Raw genomic sequence first — 18,547 nt, forward strand, 5'->3', positions numbered from 1 at the left:
ACCTGGGTTTGGGGCACATATTGGCTAAGGGGGTCAGAACCCAGTACTTTCCAATGAGGGGTCTGGAACACTGATTCTCCCTTAGAGTGGGTTGCGGTGTGGCTGAGAGCTGGTGTCAAAGGAATAGCTGCACTACCCCACCCCTCCCATTAATGCTCTAGGCCAGGGGTGTCAAAACTGCGGCCTGCGGGCCAACTGCGGTCCGCAATCCATTGTTAATTGGCCCGCAGCAAATTCCAAAAATATATTTAGTTTACATAAATAAACCAGGTGAGGCAATACGTACTTCACCTCAAGTGAGTGGCCCGGCTGTTTGTGTATTTTATGGCATATGGCCCTTGGTAAAAAACGTTGAAAAAAGTTTGGACACCCCTGCGAGTCTCGGCCCTTATCCTTCAGGTTTCACTTCTGTTGTCCTTTACCTTTAGAGGTAGCACAGACATACCCAGGAGTGGTTGGAGGGACTTTCCTGAATATACTCCTGAGGGTTGGTTATGACAACCAAGAGGTTGGTGGAGGGAGCGCAGAGGCCCTCAGGGCACTGACATTCTCTCCCTCACCAGTTCTTACCAGCACACACCTGTCTCCCAGCTCCTATCTCTCCAGCCTCTCCTCTTTGCCTCCCTTGGCAGCACTCGTTTCTCTGTAGTCCTTCAGCCCGGGGACTGCTCACAGGGGCTGGGTTCTTCTCTTTATTCACCCCATCCTAAGATATCATCCAGGCCCAAGGCTTCCATCCATCCACTGCTGACCATCCCAAGCCCTCCTGTGTGCCCAGAGCCCTCTCCTGTTCCAGAGCCCCTGACCTTCCCCAGAGGGAGTCTTCTTCCTTTGTCCTTATCTCTGCAAAGCACCATGGTTCACCTAGGCTCCCACCTAAGTCAGAGGCTGGGCCTCTCCAGAGCTCTCAAAACTAGTACCCGTTGGTCCCTGCCCATCACTAATGTCACCTTCTCAACAAGGCATCCTCTGACCACCTTTTCTGAACATAGCCACTCCTTCTTACTCTCTGTCCCCATATCCTGTGGACTCATGCCTTTGTGTCACTCATCACCACCAGGCAGCATGCATGCCCATGTGTGTTCACGTGCCTAAATCTACCTCACTGTGGGTCTCTAAGCTCTGTGGGGGCAAGGGCCACGGACGTCCTCATCACCACTGTCCCTGGCTCATAGTGGGGAGTTCAAGAAATATTTGTTGAATAAGTGAGTTGAATAAATAAATGCATGAATCCTTAACGTCCCCTCTCCGACCCCCCCACCTTCCCTTCCCTCAGTTTCCTAATCCTGTTGATTCTGCTTCCTTAATACGTTTCAAATGCATTCCCTTCCCACCCCTCACCTTCCACTACCAGTACTCTATTGTTTATTAATTCATTTCCCAAACACCTACTGAGCACTCAGGGCTGGGCAGCATGCTGGCCCCTGGGTGGCAGTGGCCTAGAGCTGTCCCAGTGCCATTGCTCAGGGCTCTGATGAGTCAGAGCTGATGTGGTGGTGCACCAAGGCACTGTCCCAGGGACTCATTTTCAGTCTGGAATTCTGGAATCCCACTTCCAGAAAATTCCCACTTTTCATGGATGATTCCTTTGCTCTTCATAATCAATTAGTCACTGTGTCCTGTGTCTGGCCATGTATTTGTATTGTCCTAACTGGTACTGGGGCCTCGGCCATCATCTTCTCTGGGCTCTCTGCCTCCTCCGTTGTCCCCTACAGTTGTTCTCCATCTGACAGCTGAAGTGATCTTTTAAATCATAAATCAGTTCATGTTGGCTGTCCAGTGTCCTCAGGATAAGTCCAGACTCTGTAGTGGGGCCTGCAAGAGCCAGGAGACTTGGCCTGTGATGACCTCTCCTCATTTCTGACCCATCCTGTCAGCCATTGCTGCTCTGGTACCACTACCCCAACCTACCTGTGGCTCCTTAAGCATGGTCCCCACTCTCTGGCCTCTGCCTCTTCTCCCAGCCTCCCTTTTGCCTGGGATCGTCCTCCCCCTTATTCACATGGAAAACAGCTCAAATGTCACCTCCTCCAAGAAACCTGTGTCTTTTGGCTCCCCACTCTCTTTCTGAGCACCCATTACTATCTTATTGTCCTTGTCTGTGACCAGGCCTGGCTCCCCATCCTGTGACCAGCAGGGCCAGGCATGGATAGGGCTGCCGTGAGCAATGGGACACCTGAGGCTTCACTTGGCCTACTCCCCCTGCTCAGGGGCCTTGAGGAAGGGACAGCATCTGAGAGCCACAGGGTGCTGCAGGCCTCTCTCCAACAACCAGTGAGCCAGGCAAGGAAGGACACAGCTGAAACCCATTTTACAGAAGAGCCACTTGAGGCTCAGGAAAGGCAGGGCCTTTCCATGGTGTTGTGGGTAGAATCTGAGCTCCCACTCAGCTCACTGAGCCCTAATCAGCTGGGCTGAGACAGGCATCATTCTGTGAGCATGTGCTCTGCCTGGTGCTGGGCTGGGAGCTGGGGCAGAGTTCTAATCATTGCCATTTCTGAACTCGAGCAGTTCACATTCCTGAAAGGATGGGCTCTGGCCTGAGAAAAATTTCTCTATTAGATGGCAGAGGGTGGTGAGAACCATAGTGAACCATGGGTCCTCACATATGGCACAGCTAGTTCTATTTTCGGAAGTAATGCAGTTCAAGTCTCAAGCCCCAGAAAAATGGAGGTTTCCCTCACCCCCACCCCACAGGCCCTGTGGCTACGACTCTCTGGTATGCAGTTTCACCCCCACCCCCCAGCCTCCTGAGGGAACAGAATAAAGCCTGCCCCTTCCTGTGCCTATGGCCACATGCGTCAGACAGAATGTACAGTATTCATTCATTCACCAGATATTCAGCAAGCATTCATGGAACCTGCTGTATGCTCAGCCCTGGGGGGAACGGAAGTGGGGGGACAGAGGTGCAGCCACCCAGACCCTACTCGTGGGGGCTCACTGTTAATCAGGGCAGGGACATCCCTGAGTCTCTGCACCTCCTGTGTCACCTGAGTGTGCGTGATTATGCCAGTGTCTGTGTGTGCACATGTGTGTGTGTATGCTGGGTAGGGCTTTGTAGGGAAAGAGCCCTTAGCATGGCCATTGTTGGGGCTCCCTAGGCAGGCAGAGTAGTTTTTTCAGGATGTCAAGTGCAAACTCCCCTTTCACCCTGAAGTTCCACTTCAAGAAATTTATCCCAAAGAAAGAGTGGTACAGGCAAGAAAAGACGTGTGCCTCTGGATAACTGGCTTGTTTAATCAGGGATACAGGGATGACACATTCCTTGTGACCATCAGTGGGCGATCGAGGGCTGAAGGAGGCTTGTACATGCCGGAGAGGCTCTGTGGCCGCTAAAAGGGATGCCAGGCATGACCTGAGCATCTGCCAGGGGCATGGCATCGTTCTGAATGCTGGCGACAAAGAGGCAGGCAAGCGGGCAGGGTCTCTGCTCTTCAGGAGTTTATACTCCAGCCCACGGAGACAGATACTAATCAAGTTGTTAGTCAGATGACTTCAGAGAGGAGGAGACGTGGAGAGAACACATCAGGGTGATGTGATGTGGAGTGATGGGACTGCGGGCTACTTTAGTCAGGGTGGTCAGGGAAGGCATCTTTGAGACAGTGACATTGGAGCCGAGACCTGAATGACAAGAAGGAAATAGTTATCGAATGATCCAGAGAAAGACAGGACAGCAGGGCCAAAGGGAAGAGCAGGGGCCATGGCTCGGAGGTGAACTTGCTGTGTTTCAGGCATGTGAGCTGGAGTAGAGAGAGGGGGTCTGAGAGGCTGCAGGCTCAGGTCAGGTAGGGTAGGGAGTGAGGGTTTTAGATCTCTGAGGAGGGAAAGGTGCGCATCACAGAAGACACGGAAGAGTGGGGAAAGCACCAGAGCAGCCGCCTGTTCTCCTGTAGCGGGTCTCCTCAGCTCAAATCTGTATCCATTGGTCCTGAGAGCTGTCAGGAGGCTCATGCTGGTGCCAGTAGCGGCCACCATCTCTGGGCTTGTAATTTCACCTGGTTTTATTTTCTTTGTATTTATTTACACGATAGTTTGCAATGAACATGTCATCATTTTCAAAGACAACATGGCCATTACTTATTGAGGCATTTCCAGGGCCGCCCCTGCACCTGGTAGGTGTAAGTTTCTAGTCCAGGGTCGCCAGGCCCCACAGGTGACTTCCCTGGGGACTCTGCCCCAGGCTGGGCAGTGTGTGTCATTGGCCCCGCTGATCCAGCTTTGGCCTCCAGGGGGCCTGTGAGTAGGGCGGTGCTGGAGTGGGGTGACTATGTCCTGAGGGCTGGGCTAGGCATCCTTCCTTCCTTCCTGACTCCCTTCTCCTAAGGGACAAGTGGGAGGGACGTCCGTGCCTCTCCCAGATCATGGGATGAGATGCTCCCCTGGGACCCTTTAGGGAGAGGGCTGACAAAAGCTGCAGTGTGTGGTGTGTCGTTTATTTCTGAGTTCCTATCGCTAAGAGAACTGTTCTGATAGAAATTTGGAAGGTGTTGTGGTGGGGAGGGTCCTAGTCACGGGCATTTGGCAATACCCTCCACCCATCCGACAATGACCCTGGGGAAGAGGATCCCCAAACTGAGCCCCGCGCTGCCCCATCCAAGTCCAAGATGCGCAGCGTTGGTCTTTGGCGCCACCGTGTGGGAAGTGTTCACATTGCCGTTATAGGCTTCCCAAAATAGCCCCAACTCCAGGGGGTGAGCCCTGGCCCCAAGCCGTGTTTCCCTTAATGGATGGCTACAGAAGTGTGCAGTGCACACCCTGTTCAGCCCTATGCAGCGGCCCTGCTCACACTCAGACCTGGTGGCAGATCACGGTCCCTGGGAAGCACACCACCACCATTAAAACCTCCTCCACAGTCCGAAGCCTCTTCCTAAATGCTCCCTGACTCTCCACTTCTCAGTCCTTCCCTCCTTCTAACTTGTTCCAGGAATTTTGGAAGGGAAGTGATCCTCCTCCTCTTCTGAAACTCCCTCTGGCTTCTCTGATCGCTCCTCTTGGATTCTAGCTGCTTCTCTAGCTCTCTCTCTTCATCCCCCTTGGTAGGCGCCTTCCCTCATCCTCGATACTTTTCTCCAGTCCATCCTGACAACTTCCGGGTCCTTGTTTGTGTCCCCAAAGTGATGCCTGAGTCTCAACCCCCCGTCTCTCACTCCATTCCCCCCTGCTTAAGATGACGCTTGTGCACCCTAAACTCGTCTCTCCTCTCCTAAGAACGGCTCTGCTCCCCGCCTGCCCAAGTCCTCATGTTAGTCCGGGTGGCCTTTCCCCTGAAACCTCAGTAGCCACCAGGTCTTCCCGTCTTCCCCAGCCTCACCACCTCACCTTGGCCAGGGGACCATCCGCACCTTCTGTCTGGCCTCAGTGTCCTCAGTTTCACTCAGCCTGGCTCATTCTCCACAGGCAGCTGGGTGGCCTCTGTGTATCACACTCTGTCCCTTCTCAGTGCCCCCCCCCCGCCCCCCGGCCCTTCATCTCTGGCCAGTTCCTTCCCAAGAGGTCCTAGCTCCAGCCAAACTGAACTTCTTAGTTCCCTGAGTACACCCTGCTTTCCCAAGCCTCCACGTCTTTGCACAGGCTGTTCTGTGCATCTTTTTCCTCTTTCCTTTACTTGGCTAACTTCTGCCCACTGTTTAGGTCTCAGCTCAGACACCACTTCCTCTGGGATACCTTCCCCGGACCCCAAGCTAGGTAAGGAACCTCTTCACTCTCACAATGCCCTATGCTTCTCCCCTCACAGCCCTTGTCTGCATCCCCTTCGGAAGGAGTTACCTGCTCCTGTCCAGGGCTCCACACACCAAGGCCAGACCCAGGCTGAGTCACTTGTGCCTGATTCCCAGCCTCAGAGGTCCTGGATCTCAAAAGTTATTGAGTGCAGAGAGAGCAAGGTCATGCCTGCGGGTCACCATAGTGAACCAGTGACCAGGCTGGGATGGGATCCAACACGCTTACCTTCCCTGCAAGCGTTCACCTGCTCCCCCGGATGCCATTGTGAGCTGAGTCAGGATCCTGGAGAGTCTGAAGGAGCTTGACTGGCAGAGACTTGGCAGGCTCTTGGCATGGGGGGAAGGCAGCCATCAGTCCAGGCTCTTGAGAGCCCAGGGTACTGGTAGAAGCTGTCTCAGGAAGGGGACTGGTGTGCAGGGGCCCAGGCCAGCACTCTGATGAAAGGTTTTAATGAGATTCCCTTCTCCCACAGAGCTGTGCAGTGGGAGTGTGGCGTAGATGTCATGCAGGGAGGGCCCGAATTCCTGAAAGGTGGTGGTGGCAGCTGTTAGGGTCTCTGGGTTAATTATCTCCAACGTCACATAGAAGAGAATGTGCTGAGGTGGGACCTCCCCCGCCAAACCTCAGCTTCTTAGGGCATGGATCTCTCCGGGACTCATCCTGCTCCCCACTAGACTGAAGTCTGAAGATCAGCTCGGTGTTCCTTCAGGCCTCAGCTCCCTCACTCTACTCCAGCCCCAAGGGACTCCTGGCTCTCCCCTGAGACTGCTATGTGGGATCCCATCTCTGGGCCTTTGCTCTAGCTTGTGCCCTCAGCCTACTCCATGGCTGGGCCCAGGTCATTTGCTCAGGGAGCTCGGTAAACACTGGTGAATTGAATTGCTCTGTAAATAAACAGAAAATGCCAAGCAGGCTGCCTGACACTTAGGTGTGCTTCTCCAAATTTGCTAAGCAAACAAATAACCCAAAATGGGAGACAAGAAAGGACCCATCCAGTCTTCTTGTGCCTCTGTTCCCCAAACTGCTCGCCTTTCACTTCTTCCAAATAGCCTTGCTCTCTCTGTGCCAGATCTCTGCCTAAGATTTAGCCTGTCTTTCTTTGTGTCTGGACAATCCTACCTTAGGTGTCAAGAAGCCCTTTGGGATCCCCACAGTGGCCTCACCCTCTTCCCCCAAACACCCCCACCTTCTTCTTTATCACTTAGCAAAGTGTGATGACATGCTCAATGGCTGTGAGCTCTGTAGGGCCAGGGACTGTGGTACCTCACTCACTACTCCATGCCCAGAGCCCCCCACAGGAACTCGAGGGATGCTCAATAAATATCTAAATATCGGGATTATGAATGGCTGCAGACCTGGGAACACTGGGATCTTTTCTGCCTTTCTGAAGGAACCTGGATAATTTTCAGAGTCGGTGCCATCTCAGTTGGTTACCCCACATTGCCCAAAGGCACAGGTTCTCACTTGAGCTCTGTCTGGTTCTTTGCTATTTCTCTAGTCTTTCTCACTGTTGTTTTTCTCCTCCAGTTCCCCCAAGAGCAAAGAGGCTTGACAGTTTCACACTAAAGCTGAGAACTTTCCCCAAGATTCCTTCTTGCTTATTTCCTGGAATCTGCTTTCCATCTCTCTTGGCTTATAAAGCCAGTGACTCATGTACTGAGCCAGGAGTCTCCTTTCCGCAGTGATTGCTTGCAGGAAACGTGAGAGGAGCAGGTGACATCATCTTTCATCCCCACTCCCTCTCGGTCCTGGCTTTTCTTATCTAAAACCCAGATTTGTTGTATCATGAGATGCCCGGGCATTGCTGGTTTTCCCCTTGACACAGGCAGCCCTAATTCAACCTGGACGCTTGTACACCCACGTGCTCACCCCAGGGCGTTTACAGAGTTTCCAGGATCTCCAATTCCTAGACTACACAAGGACATAAAATCACCTTTGTCTCCTTGCTAAGCTTCCACAAAATGACAGCCTCTGGCTCTCCCTGGAAATCTAGAAAATATGGGAGTATATCTAATGCACTTTTAAGATGCCAAGCCTTCTCATCCTTCCTAGCCCCCAGAAATTATACTTTTTAATCTGTAATAACTTTTTAAATTTTCAAATGCAAATTATAGAGTCTGCAGCCTGAACATAAGCAGACTTCATATCAGCTGTCCCTGGCAGGAAGTTTTCACATTGAACAGGAGGGTAATTGTGCAGACCTCACCCGCACTCAGTCAGATGAGCTGAGTGTGTGTGTCCATGTGAACTTTGAGAGCACCTGTGACAACTGGGTTGGGGGTTTTAGGGACTGTTGATGCATCTGTGTGAATGGGGGTAACATCTGAATCATGGTGTGTGACATCTCAGTGGGTGTTTGAAAGGCTAGCTGTGTATTTGTGTTAAGTTCCTCAGGATTGTCACAGGCACTGGTAATTAAAAATGCTCTGCAAATGGGTCAGTGAAACAAAGCAGAAGGATGGCTTGTGGATAGTGAATTAACTAGCCTTTTAAATGAAGTTTGAAAAACAATGCTGGAGGAGTCCAGTAACTCGTCATCATCATCATCATCATCAATAACATATAGTGACAATAGCCATCAATTTTGAGGACTTAATATGCACCATAGATGTACACAACACACACACACACACACACACACACACACACACACACACACAAGGCTATCGTGGTAAATACAAGTCAAAGCAGTTTTATCTCCTGTAGGTCCTCTACTCTGCTCTAGTTTTTAAACTTGTTTTTGGAACTTTTTACCCAGGACACTTGTGGGACTCAGTGCAAAATAAAAATGCAGAGCTCCTTGTTCAAAGTTATTATGAATTTAAAGACGGAGAAAGCAGGTCACTAAACAACTTATGGGGCACTTTTGAACAGGGAGCTCTACGTAACTACACAGCTCTCGGTCCTGTGAAGCACGCCCTGCTTTCACCTCTGAATAACTAGGTTCATTGCTCCAACTTTTGTCAATTGGGAAGATTCCCGCATAGCTGAGGGAATAGCAAAGAGCAGTTCCTTTGTCTTCTTCACACCAAGACAAAGCATCCTTAAAGCATCCTTAAACCAAGCCTGGGCTTTCTCCCCTTCCATTAGCTCGCGGGCACCTCCCATAATGCATAGGTGTGAACTGAATGACAGGCATCCGTGCAGCAGCAGTAGTGACACTGCTGTTTGAACCACCTGTTTATACAGGTTTCTTATACGATTTGTACCTGTCTACAAGCTTGATCTGGGATATGCAACATCTCAGTAATGATGAATTTGCAGTTTGGCCTGGCCAAGCTAATGATTTTGTGGATCTGCTAGTACCCACTTCGTGATGGGCCGCTCTAGCCACATGGCCACGATAACCCATGATCATGAACTCAATCAATACCAAGGTCAGGAATTACTCTTCTAATGCTGTAGACTTTTTTCATACAGATGGCCGGGCCTTCCCTAGACCTAGTGGGCTTCCCTATGACTATCCTGTTGGTCTTGCCCAAGGCGCCCCAGAGCGTCTTTCTCTGTGACGGGATCTGCCTAATCACTTGGCTCAAGCGGCAGGACCACTCATGCTGCCGCCTCGAACTGCAACAGGGTTTATTCTTGTTCTAGAAATCAAAATCAGCAGTGTTCCATATACCTGATAAATGGATCAGAACAGTATACCATAATGCTATGTTCTTCCTTCAAAACCCAAACAAGAACAGAGGCACCAAAACTGGGGAAAAACAGAAAGCAAATAGTAAAATCACAGAACGAAACCAACCATCAATAATTTGTGTAATAATCAGATGTAAATGTACTAAGCTTGCCAGGTAAAGGGCAGAGATTCTCAAATGAATAAAAATGGAAGACCCAATTTATGCTATCTCTAATTACACTCACTTTAAATATAAAGACATAAATGAAATGACAAGTAAATGGATGGATAAAGATACACCAAGCTAAGAGGGAGCGTCAGAAAGCTACAGTAGCTTCATTAATATCAGAGAAGGTAGATTTTAAGAAGAATGGGTGTTACCCAACCTAAAGAGGAAAATCCACACGGATAAAGGATCCATTTGTGGAGAACTCATAATAATGTCTAGTAATGGAGCTTCAAAATAGTTGAAGAAAAGGACTGGCAAAAAAGGGAAGCACTAGACTACTATAATAATCACTGAAGATATTTACATCCCACTCCCATGAGTGGATAGATCATGAGGAAATACATTGCTCAGCAGAACACTGTCAAGTACCCTGATGTAACTGACATTTACAAAACACTAAACTCAACAGCTGTAGCACTCGCCTTCTTTTCCAGCAAACATGGCACCTTCACCACGATAGACCATACGTTCACCCAACAAACAATATTAATGAGATTTAAAGAAGGAGCAGAGTATATTCTCTGACCACAATGGAAGGGAATTACAATAAATAACAATGAGATTTACAGAAAAATCTCATGTATTTGGAAATTATGTAACACACATCTAAAGAATCCATAGGTCAAAGGAGACATTTCAAGGGAAATTAGAAACTATTCTGAATGGAATGACAATAAAAACCAAACATCAAAACTTGTGGGATATACTGAAGCAGTGGTTAGAGGGAAGCAGTGGTTAGAGCTACAATATAAGCTTATGCAATAAAACACTTATATTGTAGAAAAGAAAAATTTTAAGTCCACCAACATTCTCATGGCCTTGTGGTTACAGTGCAGTGTGAGCATTGCAGGGCAAGGGGCTCCTTCCCTTGGTTCCCCTGCCTACAGGCTCTCTACCTCCCCCCACATGGTAGCCCAGAATATTATTCAGAAACACAAATCTGACTGTGTCACTCCCCTGCTCTAAACCCTCCCATTGCTCCCCACTGCTTCAAAGTGAAGTTCAAAACGGACCTTGGCAAGCTGGCCTTTTATGACCTTGCTCCTGTTCACCTTTACCTCTCATGCCATGCCCCATTCGCCACTGTGCTACATCCAGCTTCCTGAACTGTCCCTTGAAATCATGAATCTCTCTTTCTCTTTTTTGTCCTAGAACTAGGGTTGCCAGAAAAAATGCAGGACTCTCGATTAAACTTGAATTTCAGATAAATAATGAATAACTTTTTAGTATGTCTCCAATATTGCATGGGACAGATGTATATATTTAAAAAGTATTCACTGTTTAGCTGAAGTTCAAATTTAACTGGGTGTTAAATTTTCATTTTTTATTTGCCAAATCTGGCAACCTTACACGGAACTAGCACATGGTGTTCCATCCGTCAATTCCCTGCTTCTTTGCATGGCCAACTCCTTTTCCTGAGTCAGGTCTCAGCTTAGAAATAACCTCCCCCAGGAAGACACTTCTCCCTCCCGCTTTCTCACGCTGAGGCTACGGTCCTATTTCCGTGCCTGAGTTGTGCCTGCCAGGCAGGGTGGGTCTATCTCATTCACTGCTAACTCCTCAGCCTCCGGTATAGTGTCTAGTACTCGGTGGCTACTCAGTAAATACTTGTTGAAGGAATAAGTGCTGACCTAGGTCCTAGATCCAGAGTTAAAGAGCTGGCCCACTTTCTGCCTTCCAAGGCTGGGGCCCCCAGTTTGGTGGGGGGTGCATGCATCAGTTATCTATCACAACAAACAAATCACTCCAAAAGGTAGTGACTTAAGACAACAGCAATCATGTAGTTTGCTCATGAAGCTGCAAAATAGGCATAGCTCAGCGGGGACAGCTCATCCATCTCTGCTCCACGCAGCATGAGCTGGGGCTGGAGGACCTACTTCCAAGATGACTCACTCACATGGCTTTCAAGTTGGTGCTCTGTGCTGCTTCTCTCCACGGTGCCCTCCATAGGTGACTTGGGCTTCCTCACAGTATGGTGGCTGGGTCTCAGGGGCAAGTATCTTAAAAGAGACAGGAAATGGCAGATGCTAGTTTTTTAAGGCCTGGATCCAGAAACTGGTAGTGTCACTTCCACCACATTCTATTGGTTAAGCAGTTGCAGAGTCCATATTCAAGGAGAGGGGATGTAGACCCCAGCTCTTAATGGGACAAGTGCTAAAGAATTTTGTGACCATGTTTTAAAGCCACCACAGGGGACAATACTCACCACAAAGGAATTGAGATAGCTCATCATCTGCACCCAGTCTGGGTGGATGATGGTCTAGAGGATGCCTCTCTCCATAGGTCAGGGGGTAGCATGGGACTGCCTATGTTCAGGGCATTCTTGGAGTGAGACAGGACAGGAGAGAGGGAGGGAGGGAGGGAGGGAGGGAGGGAGGGAGGGAGGGAGGGAGGGAGGGAGGGAGAGAGAGACCTCCCTTGAAGGCTGAAGGATCCAAGCAACTCAACCAATATAGTCACTTCAGATAACAGCATCTGAAAGAAGGCTGCACAATTGGCACCTGTCTTGGGTCCCTTGAGATGTTGTAAACAGAAATTTTGAAATTGAAGTCTTTTCTTTTGGTTTTGAAAATAATTAAATTTATTGAAAGCTGACATAATAGTAAAATAAACAACTCACACATCTGACACCTAGTTTCACCAATGGTTAATATTTTGCCACATTTGTTCTTTGAAAGTAAGTTACAAACAAGACATTTCCCTCCCAAATCCTTCAGCCTGCACCCCCCAGAAGCAGTGTACTCTGTACCAGTGTTTCTCAGTTGCAGGTGATTTTGTCCTCCAGGGCACATTTGACAATGTCAAATGAAGACATTTTCTAATTACATTTTTTACTGACAAAAAGTTCACATAACATAAAATTCACCATTTTAAAGTGTATAGTCCAATGTTTTGTTTTGCTTTGTTTTTTAGAATGTTCACGACATGATGCAACCATCATTACTATCTAATTCTAAAACATTTTCTCATTTTTTGCTTGTTGCAATGGAAAGGGTGCAGTGCTCCTGACATCTAGTGGGCAGAGGCCAGAAATGCTACTAAAATTGCAGAATTATCTGGCCCCAAATGTCAAGTACTGAGGTTGACAAACTCTGCTTTACATAATTATAGCACCATTATCACATTTAAGGAAATCAACAGGAATTCAGTATCGTGTTTCCCCGAAAATAAGAACTAGCTGGACCATCAACTCTAATGCGTCTTTTGGAGCGAAAATTAATATAAGACCCCATCTTATATATGAGCTGGTAATATATTATACCCAGGCTTATATTATATTAAAATAAGACTGGGTCTTATATTAGTTTTTGCTCCAGAAGATACATTAGAGCTGATGGTCCGGCTAAGTCTTATTTCCAGGAAAACACAGTAGTATCATTCCTACTTGTCCCAAGCATGTCTTTTTAGCATTTAAATTTTAATTCAGGAGGCAAGTTTCATGTATTGCATTTGGTTATGTCTCTTTAGTCTCTTTTGACATAGAAGAGTATTCTCTGCCTCACACTTAGCCTTTTTGGTTGTGTCTTTTTTTTTTTTTTTTGAGTTCAGGCCAGTTTTATAGCATCAGATTCTGGATTTATCTGATTACTTCCTCAAGATTAGATTCATGTTAAACATTTTTGGCAAGAATACTACATTGGTGATTATTGCATCATATCAGGAAGACAGTAATATGAGGTTGCTGTGCTATTTATGATGCTGAAATTGGATGATAATGTAATTCAGAAGACAGGGGCAAGGTGTAGCCTCCCACACCCTGCCCACCCACGTGTGGCATCCAGGCAGCGGCCCTGATTGGTTTAGCCTTTCTGAAAACTAGGGGTAGCCTGGAGAGAATGACTCTGACCCAGGGGGAATCCTCGGGGCCTCCTCTCTCCTCTTTGCTGCCTCAACTTCAAGGACCAAGGAAAGGCCCCAAGAGCTAGGGGTACCCTTTGCTATCCCAGGTTGGCTAGGAGGACTTGGGAGGACTCCTGAGACTTCTTCCGCTGTTCTTTTATTCCCAGGAAGAAGGATATTCGAGGGCAGAAGTGGGCTGAGTCCGTGGAGCCTAGAAACAGGAAGATGAGGGTGTGGGTCACTGGGAGTTAGGGGGTTGTGAGGCTGGAAACTGCAGGGCTCATTAGCATTCCTGTGGTGGACAACTGTGCAAAAGCTTTACTGAAAGTAATTCCCTACCTTTCTCTTTTTGGAAAGCTCCCTCCACCTTTAGGAACCACCCCCCTCTTAAATACCTCCTCTTCCAGGAAGCCTACCAAGACTGCAGGAAAAAAATAAATCACTTCTGTTCTCAAAGCACTTCAGGCTAGAACCACTTCAAAGACAGAAATTCTATCCCATTACACTGGAAGTAGGAACCTGACAACCTGCACAGAACTTTTTTTGAACCAAAATTTAAAGCATATAAAAAGTCAGTTTTCTGGCTTTTCTTGAAAAATTGGAAGCTCTAGCAACACTGAACCTACATCTCTACCTGGTGTCAATGGCTTCCACTTTTCAAACCAAGCACACCCTCTTAACACCTCGCCAACACTGAGTCTGTGGCTTTTAGTGTTACTCCTACACCACTGTCAATGTTGAAGTAGACAACTAATTTTCTGTACCTGTTTCTCTGAAACAAACGTGACAATAAAAGAGAGGTCAAAGGGCTATGTGCTTCAAGGAAAATGGGAGAAGGCATATTCATTTGTGAAATTGAAGACTATTCCTGCATGCTTATAATGCAATCAAAGTGAATCTGTGTTTAAAGAATATATTTATAACCCCCAGTGTCATTGTGTCTTATTATTGTGTGGGGGTGCGAGGGGGTCACTGGAGTGTCAGACTCCTCAGGTGGACTCTCTGGGCTTCACCACTTACAAGCTATGTGACTTCAGACAAGACTGTGACAATACCCAGATGCCTCTGAAGTGTAAACCCTCTCAACTGCTGAAATACAGCCTGACTGCTAGCCTAGCAGCAAAATACCTGAGCATGTAACATTCAAGGCTGGAGGAAGAATGAGATCCAAGACCCAAAATCATTTTTTCTGGGCTGGAAATTTGCCCAAAGTCAACACCTGCACAACACAAAAGCTAAACTTGGCTCCCAAGGGCAAACTTTTGGCCCTGACTTTGGCAGAAGGTGATCCACTCTACCCCCAAGGCCACAGTAGGGGCAAGGCGGAGGTCACCGCTTTTGTGGAAGTCGCAGGCTGACCTTGGGGATACTCAGGGCCTGTAGGGCTCAGCTAAGGTCAAGGGACGACCACCAGGCCCCACCCAGATCAAAGGAACCCACCACGAGTTCTCTAGCCACAGCCTTCGGCAGTAGATGCCAGCAGGATTTCTAGAACCAGGACCAGGGAATTCTGGAACAAAGGTGACTCCTTCCTGTAGGATGTGAGTGAGGATGCTGGAAGCCAATTGGGTCCACAAGGGCAATAAGACTCAGAAGGAAGCATTTACCACACACAAAAAATGTGGACAAGAGATGTAAAGAAACTGAAGAGAGCAGTTGAGAATGTATTTAGCTGCAAGTAAAAGAAAACCTAACTGTAGCTTAAACAAATATTTGTTTCATATTTGTCTTAGGCAATACATCAGGAGGTGGGCAGACAGGGGTTGGTGCAACTACTTTACAATACCATGAAGGCATTGTACTTTCTTTGCCTGCCATCCTTAGCAAGTTAGTCTATCCTCGAGGCTGTTCCCTCATGGTCACAAGTTGGGTGCTACAGCTCTGACATCATCTCACTGGTACCTTCTGTTTTGTTTTTCCTTTTACTATTTTTATTATGCATTATAAAAAACAACCAATAACACTGCTTTTCTTCACATTCATATAGATTTTAAGAAATTATTGCCTTTTCCCCTGGAGAAATGGCCTACAGACAAAAAAATTGCAAAATCTGCAAATCCCGGAAGTCAACAGCTTGAAGACAACCCCCAGGGACACAGAAGAAAAACAAGTGTCACAAGAGACAGACAAGTACATATAAAGACAGCAAGCTGGGGAAATGAATGTTTTCAAAGCCACAGACCCAGACAGTAGGTATCCTTTTTCTCCTGGCACCCACTGCAAGCACCTCAAAGGGGTAATTTTTGGTCTATGGTCTGAAGAACTCTTTGGAAATGGTACAAGGGTTGTTTTGAGGAGAGGTGCAACAAGAGAGGTTCAAGTATAAGTAAGAGTCATGCCAAAGTCCAAAGTTATGGAAGAACCCACAATGGAAAGGAAACTCATGTAACCACCACCCACATCAATATACAATAGTTAGTTATTCCTTATTTGTGAGGGGTATGTTCTAAGACCCCCAATAGATTTCTGAAACCATGCATAGTACCAAATCCTATACAGACTGTTTTTTTCCTATACATACATACCTATGATGAAGTTTAATTTATAAATTAGGCACATTAAGTTTAACAACAATAACTAATAATAAAATAGAATAATTATAACTGTAGTAAAAGTTATGTGAATATGGTCTCTTTTGCTGGCTCTCTCAAAATATTGCACTTTCTCATGTTTTCATTTAAAGGAAGCACTTTATAGCTTCTCCAAATTTCCAACATCACTACTCTTGAGCTTTGGGGCCATTATTAAGTAAAGTAAGGGTTAACCTGAACACAACCACTGCCACACTAAACTGGCTACTAAGTAACTAATGGGCAGGAGCTCTACAGCACGAGCATGGCTGCCTGGGACAAAGGGATGATTCATATCCTGGGCAGAATGAAGTGGGATGGCTCAAAATTTCATCACGCTACTCAGAACAGCAGGCAATTTTAAACTTATGATTTGTTTCTTTCTGGACTTTCCCATGTAATATTTTTGGAGCATGGCTGACTGCAGGTAATGGAAACCTTAGAAAGTGAAACCTTGGAGAAGGGGCAACTACTGCATAAAATATGTCCAGCACTGCAGAAGTCCCCCGCATTCCCCTCTCTCAGTGAACGATGCCCCAGAACTCAGCACTACTCAGAGTTCTATTACTATTTATCATACTTTTGCCTGGTTTGGAACGTTATATCAATGAAATCATACTATATTTCAATAGTTGTGGCTAGAATCTTCCATTTAATATTATGTCTGTGAGATTCATTCATGTTGTTCATTTATCTTTTTTTAAATGTTTTAATTAAAATTCATTGGGGTGACAATTGTTAGTAAAGTTACACAGAATTCTTTAATTTTTATTTTCCAATTGTATGAATATACCATTATTTATCCATTTGATGGATAGTTGAATTGCTTCTAGTTATTAGTTTCTATGAATAAAGTTGATGAGAACATTCTATACGTGCCTTTTAGTAGACACTGCACTGATTTTTCTTGGGTTTGTACCAAACAGTGAAAGGCCAAGTGTAGTAGTTACAGTAAATAACTACCGTTTTCCAATTTACCTCTTACCAGTTCTAGTTAGTTCATATCCTCACCCACTCTTAATATTGTCAACCTTTTTAATTTTAGCCAATCTAGTCAGCGTATAGTAGTAACTATAGTTATGGTTTTAATTCACATTTCTCTATGGATTAAATTTCTCTAGTGATACTGTACACCTTTCCACATGCTCATTGGCCACTTAGAAATCCTCTTTTGTGAAGGGCCCATTCAAGTCCTTTTTCCTTAATGATTATGGAATTCTTTATATATTCTGCATGAGTCCTCTTTTTGAGTATACATATTGCAGTGTTCTTTTCCCAGTTTGCTTCCAGACTGCAAGCCACAGCTTATGAGTTGGATTGACTGGGCCTATTTTTCTTTGTCATCATGGCCTTTTGTGAAGTTTCACCTGAGCACTCCAGCCACAGCTCAGCTGTTCTGGGGATCCCCATAACGGGCCCATTTCCAGCACTGAAGGGGGAGAGGGAGAGGGAATTAGAGCAAGGCCCAAGGCAAGGGATGTCTCTGGGCCTGAGCCTCCTTAGAGTCTGGGGAAGGGGTGTCTGCCACTAGCTGGCCCTGCACCTTGCCCCACTCTTCCTGACTTCATTCCAGCCTGCACTTTCGTTGGCAAGAGGCCAGCCCGCCATGTCTGGCTAGCCCCAGAATCAGGAGTTTCAGGTCACCATGGCCTCTGACCTAGCCTCAGTCGAGATGCCTTGGCATAGTGCAGTCATGAGGCATGCTCAATAAATGGTTCTTGAATGAATGGGAGAATGGCAAGTGCTGGCATTTGCAGTCATTCATGCAACAAACATGACTCTCCATCTAGGAGCTCTTGATCACAGGGGGACCCCTTCCAGCTGAGGGCTCAAGACACCAGCCTGACGTAACCCCCACCCATCCTGCTCCTCTCCCCCATGACTGAGGGGGCCGCACCGCTCCAGGTAACCTCTGTCTTTCGGAAGTCCTACAGATGAACCACAGGGGCAGGGGCAATGTGCTGGGTGGGGACCCGGGTTTCAGAAGGAAGCTGGATTGGGAGAGCTAGTGGGTGCTTGTGGCTCTGCTGCCTGCCCCCAGACAAATCAGGAAGAGCGCCTTGGGGTGAGGACTTACTTTGCAGGAAGAAAAAGAGCAGAAGGGATGGGGTTCAAGCACCCCTCCTTGGCCTCACACTTTGGCTCTGGCACAGAGCATCCACACTCTCCCCTTTCTCCTCCCTGAAGCCAGGGTCCCCAATGTTTGGGGTCCCCAGCCTCATGAAGCAGGCTCTGCATCCCCCCAGGTCTCCTGAATTCTCCACCCAGAACACACCACATATTTCCGATGGTCCTTTTGCTAACAGCGTTGTCCTAGAAACATCAGGCCAGTTCCGGACCAGTGAAATCACCCACACAGTGTTTGTACTCACTAGCAGATGAAATGGGCTCTAAAAGAGGAGGGGCCTTGTACAGATGAGTGAAGGTAGGCAACTGTGTTCATCAGGAGGAAAGACAAATGTAAGGATAGACAAACCCACGGAAAATGGAAAATGAAAGAAAATTGTAACAAAATTTGATAAATTAAGCCAACAATTGGTTATTTGCAAAATCTAATACAATTTG

At 47.1% G+C, this 18,547-nt stretch overlaps 2 protein-coding genes across 5 annotated transcripts in view; one reads left to right on the top strand and one right to left on the bottom strand.

Moving 5' to 3' along the window:
• The window catches only part of AGRP (agouti related neuropeptide), a 51,361-nt gene that overhangs the window by 28,891 nt on the left and 3,923 nt on the right, over window positions 1-18,547 (top strand). For 2 of the 3 annotated variants that reach the window (XM_074314731.1, XM_074314730.1), the window contains exons 3-4: window positions 15,400-15,601; window positions 17,773-17,887. In XM_074314731.1, coding sequence (XP_074170832.1) covers window positions 17,861-17,887 — 27 coding nt within the window. In that variant the 5' untranslated portion in view covers window positions 15,400-15,601; window positions 17,773-17,860. The remainder of the gene's footprint in view (window positions 1-15,399; window positions 15,602-17,772; window positions 17,888-18,547) is intronic. The other variant, XM_074314732.1, reaches the window with a different exon arrangement.
• Window positions 1-18,547, bottom strand: part of RIPOR1 (RHO family interacting cell polarization regulator 1) — a 39,009-nt gene that overhangs the window by 15,994 nt on the left and 4,468 nt on the right. The window contains exons 2-3 of one of the 2 annotated variants that reach the window (XM_074314720.1): window positions 11,470-11,572; window positions 5,947-6,245 (exon numbers count right to left, since the gene is read on the bottom strand). The gene's annotated coding sequence lies outside the window, so the exon portion shown is untranslated. The remainder of the gene's footprint in view (window positions 1-5,946; window positions 6,246-11,469; window positions 11,573-18,547) is intronic. The other variant, XM_074314721.1, reaches the window with a different exon arrangement.

This window comes from Rhinolophus sinicus, linkage group LG11 (genome assembly GCF_036562045.2).
Source record: "Rhinolophus sinicus isolate RSC01 linkage group LG11, ASM3656204v1, whole genome shotgun sequence".
NCBI classification, from domain to species: Eukaryota; Metazoa; Chordata; class Mammalia; order Chiroptera; family Rhinolophidae; genus Rhinolophus; species Rhinolophus sinicus.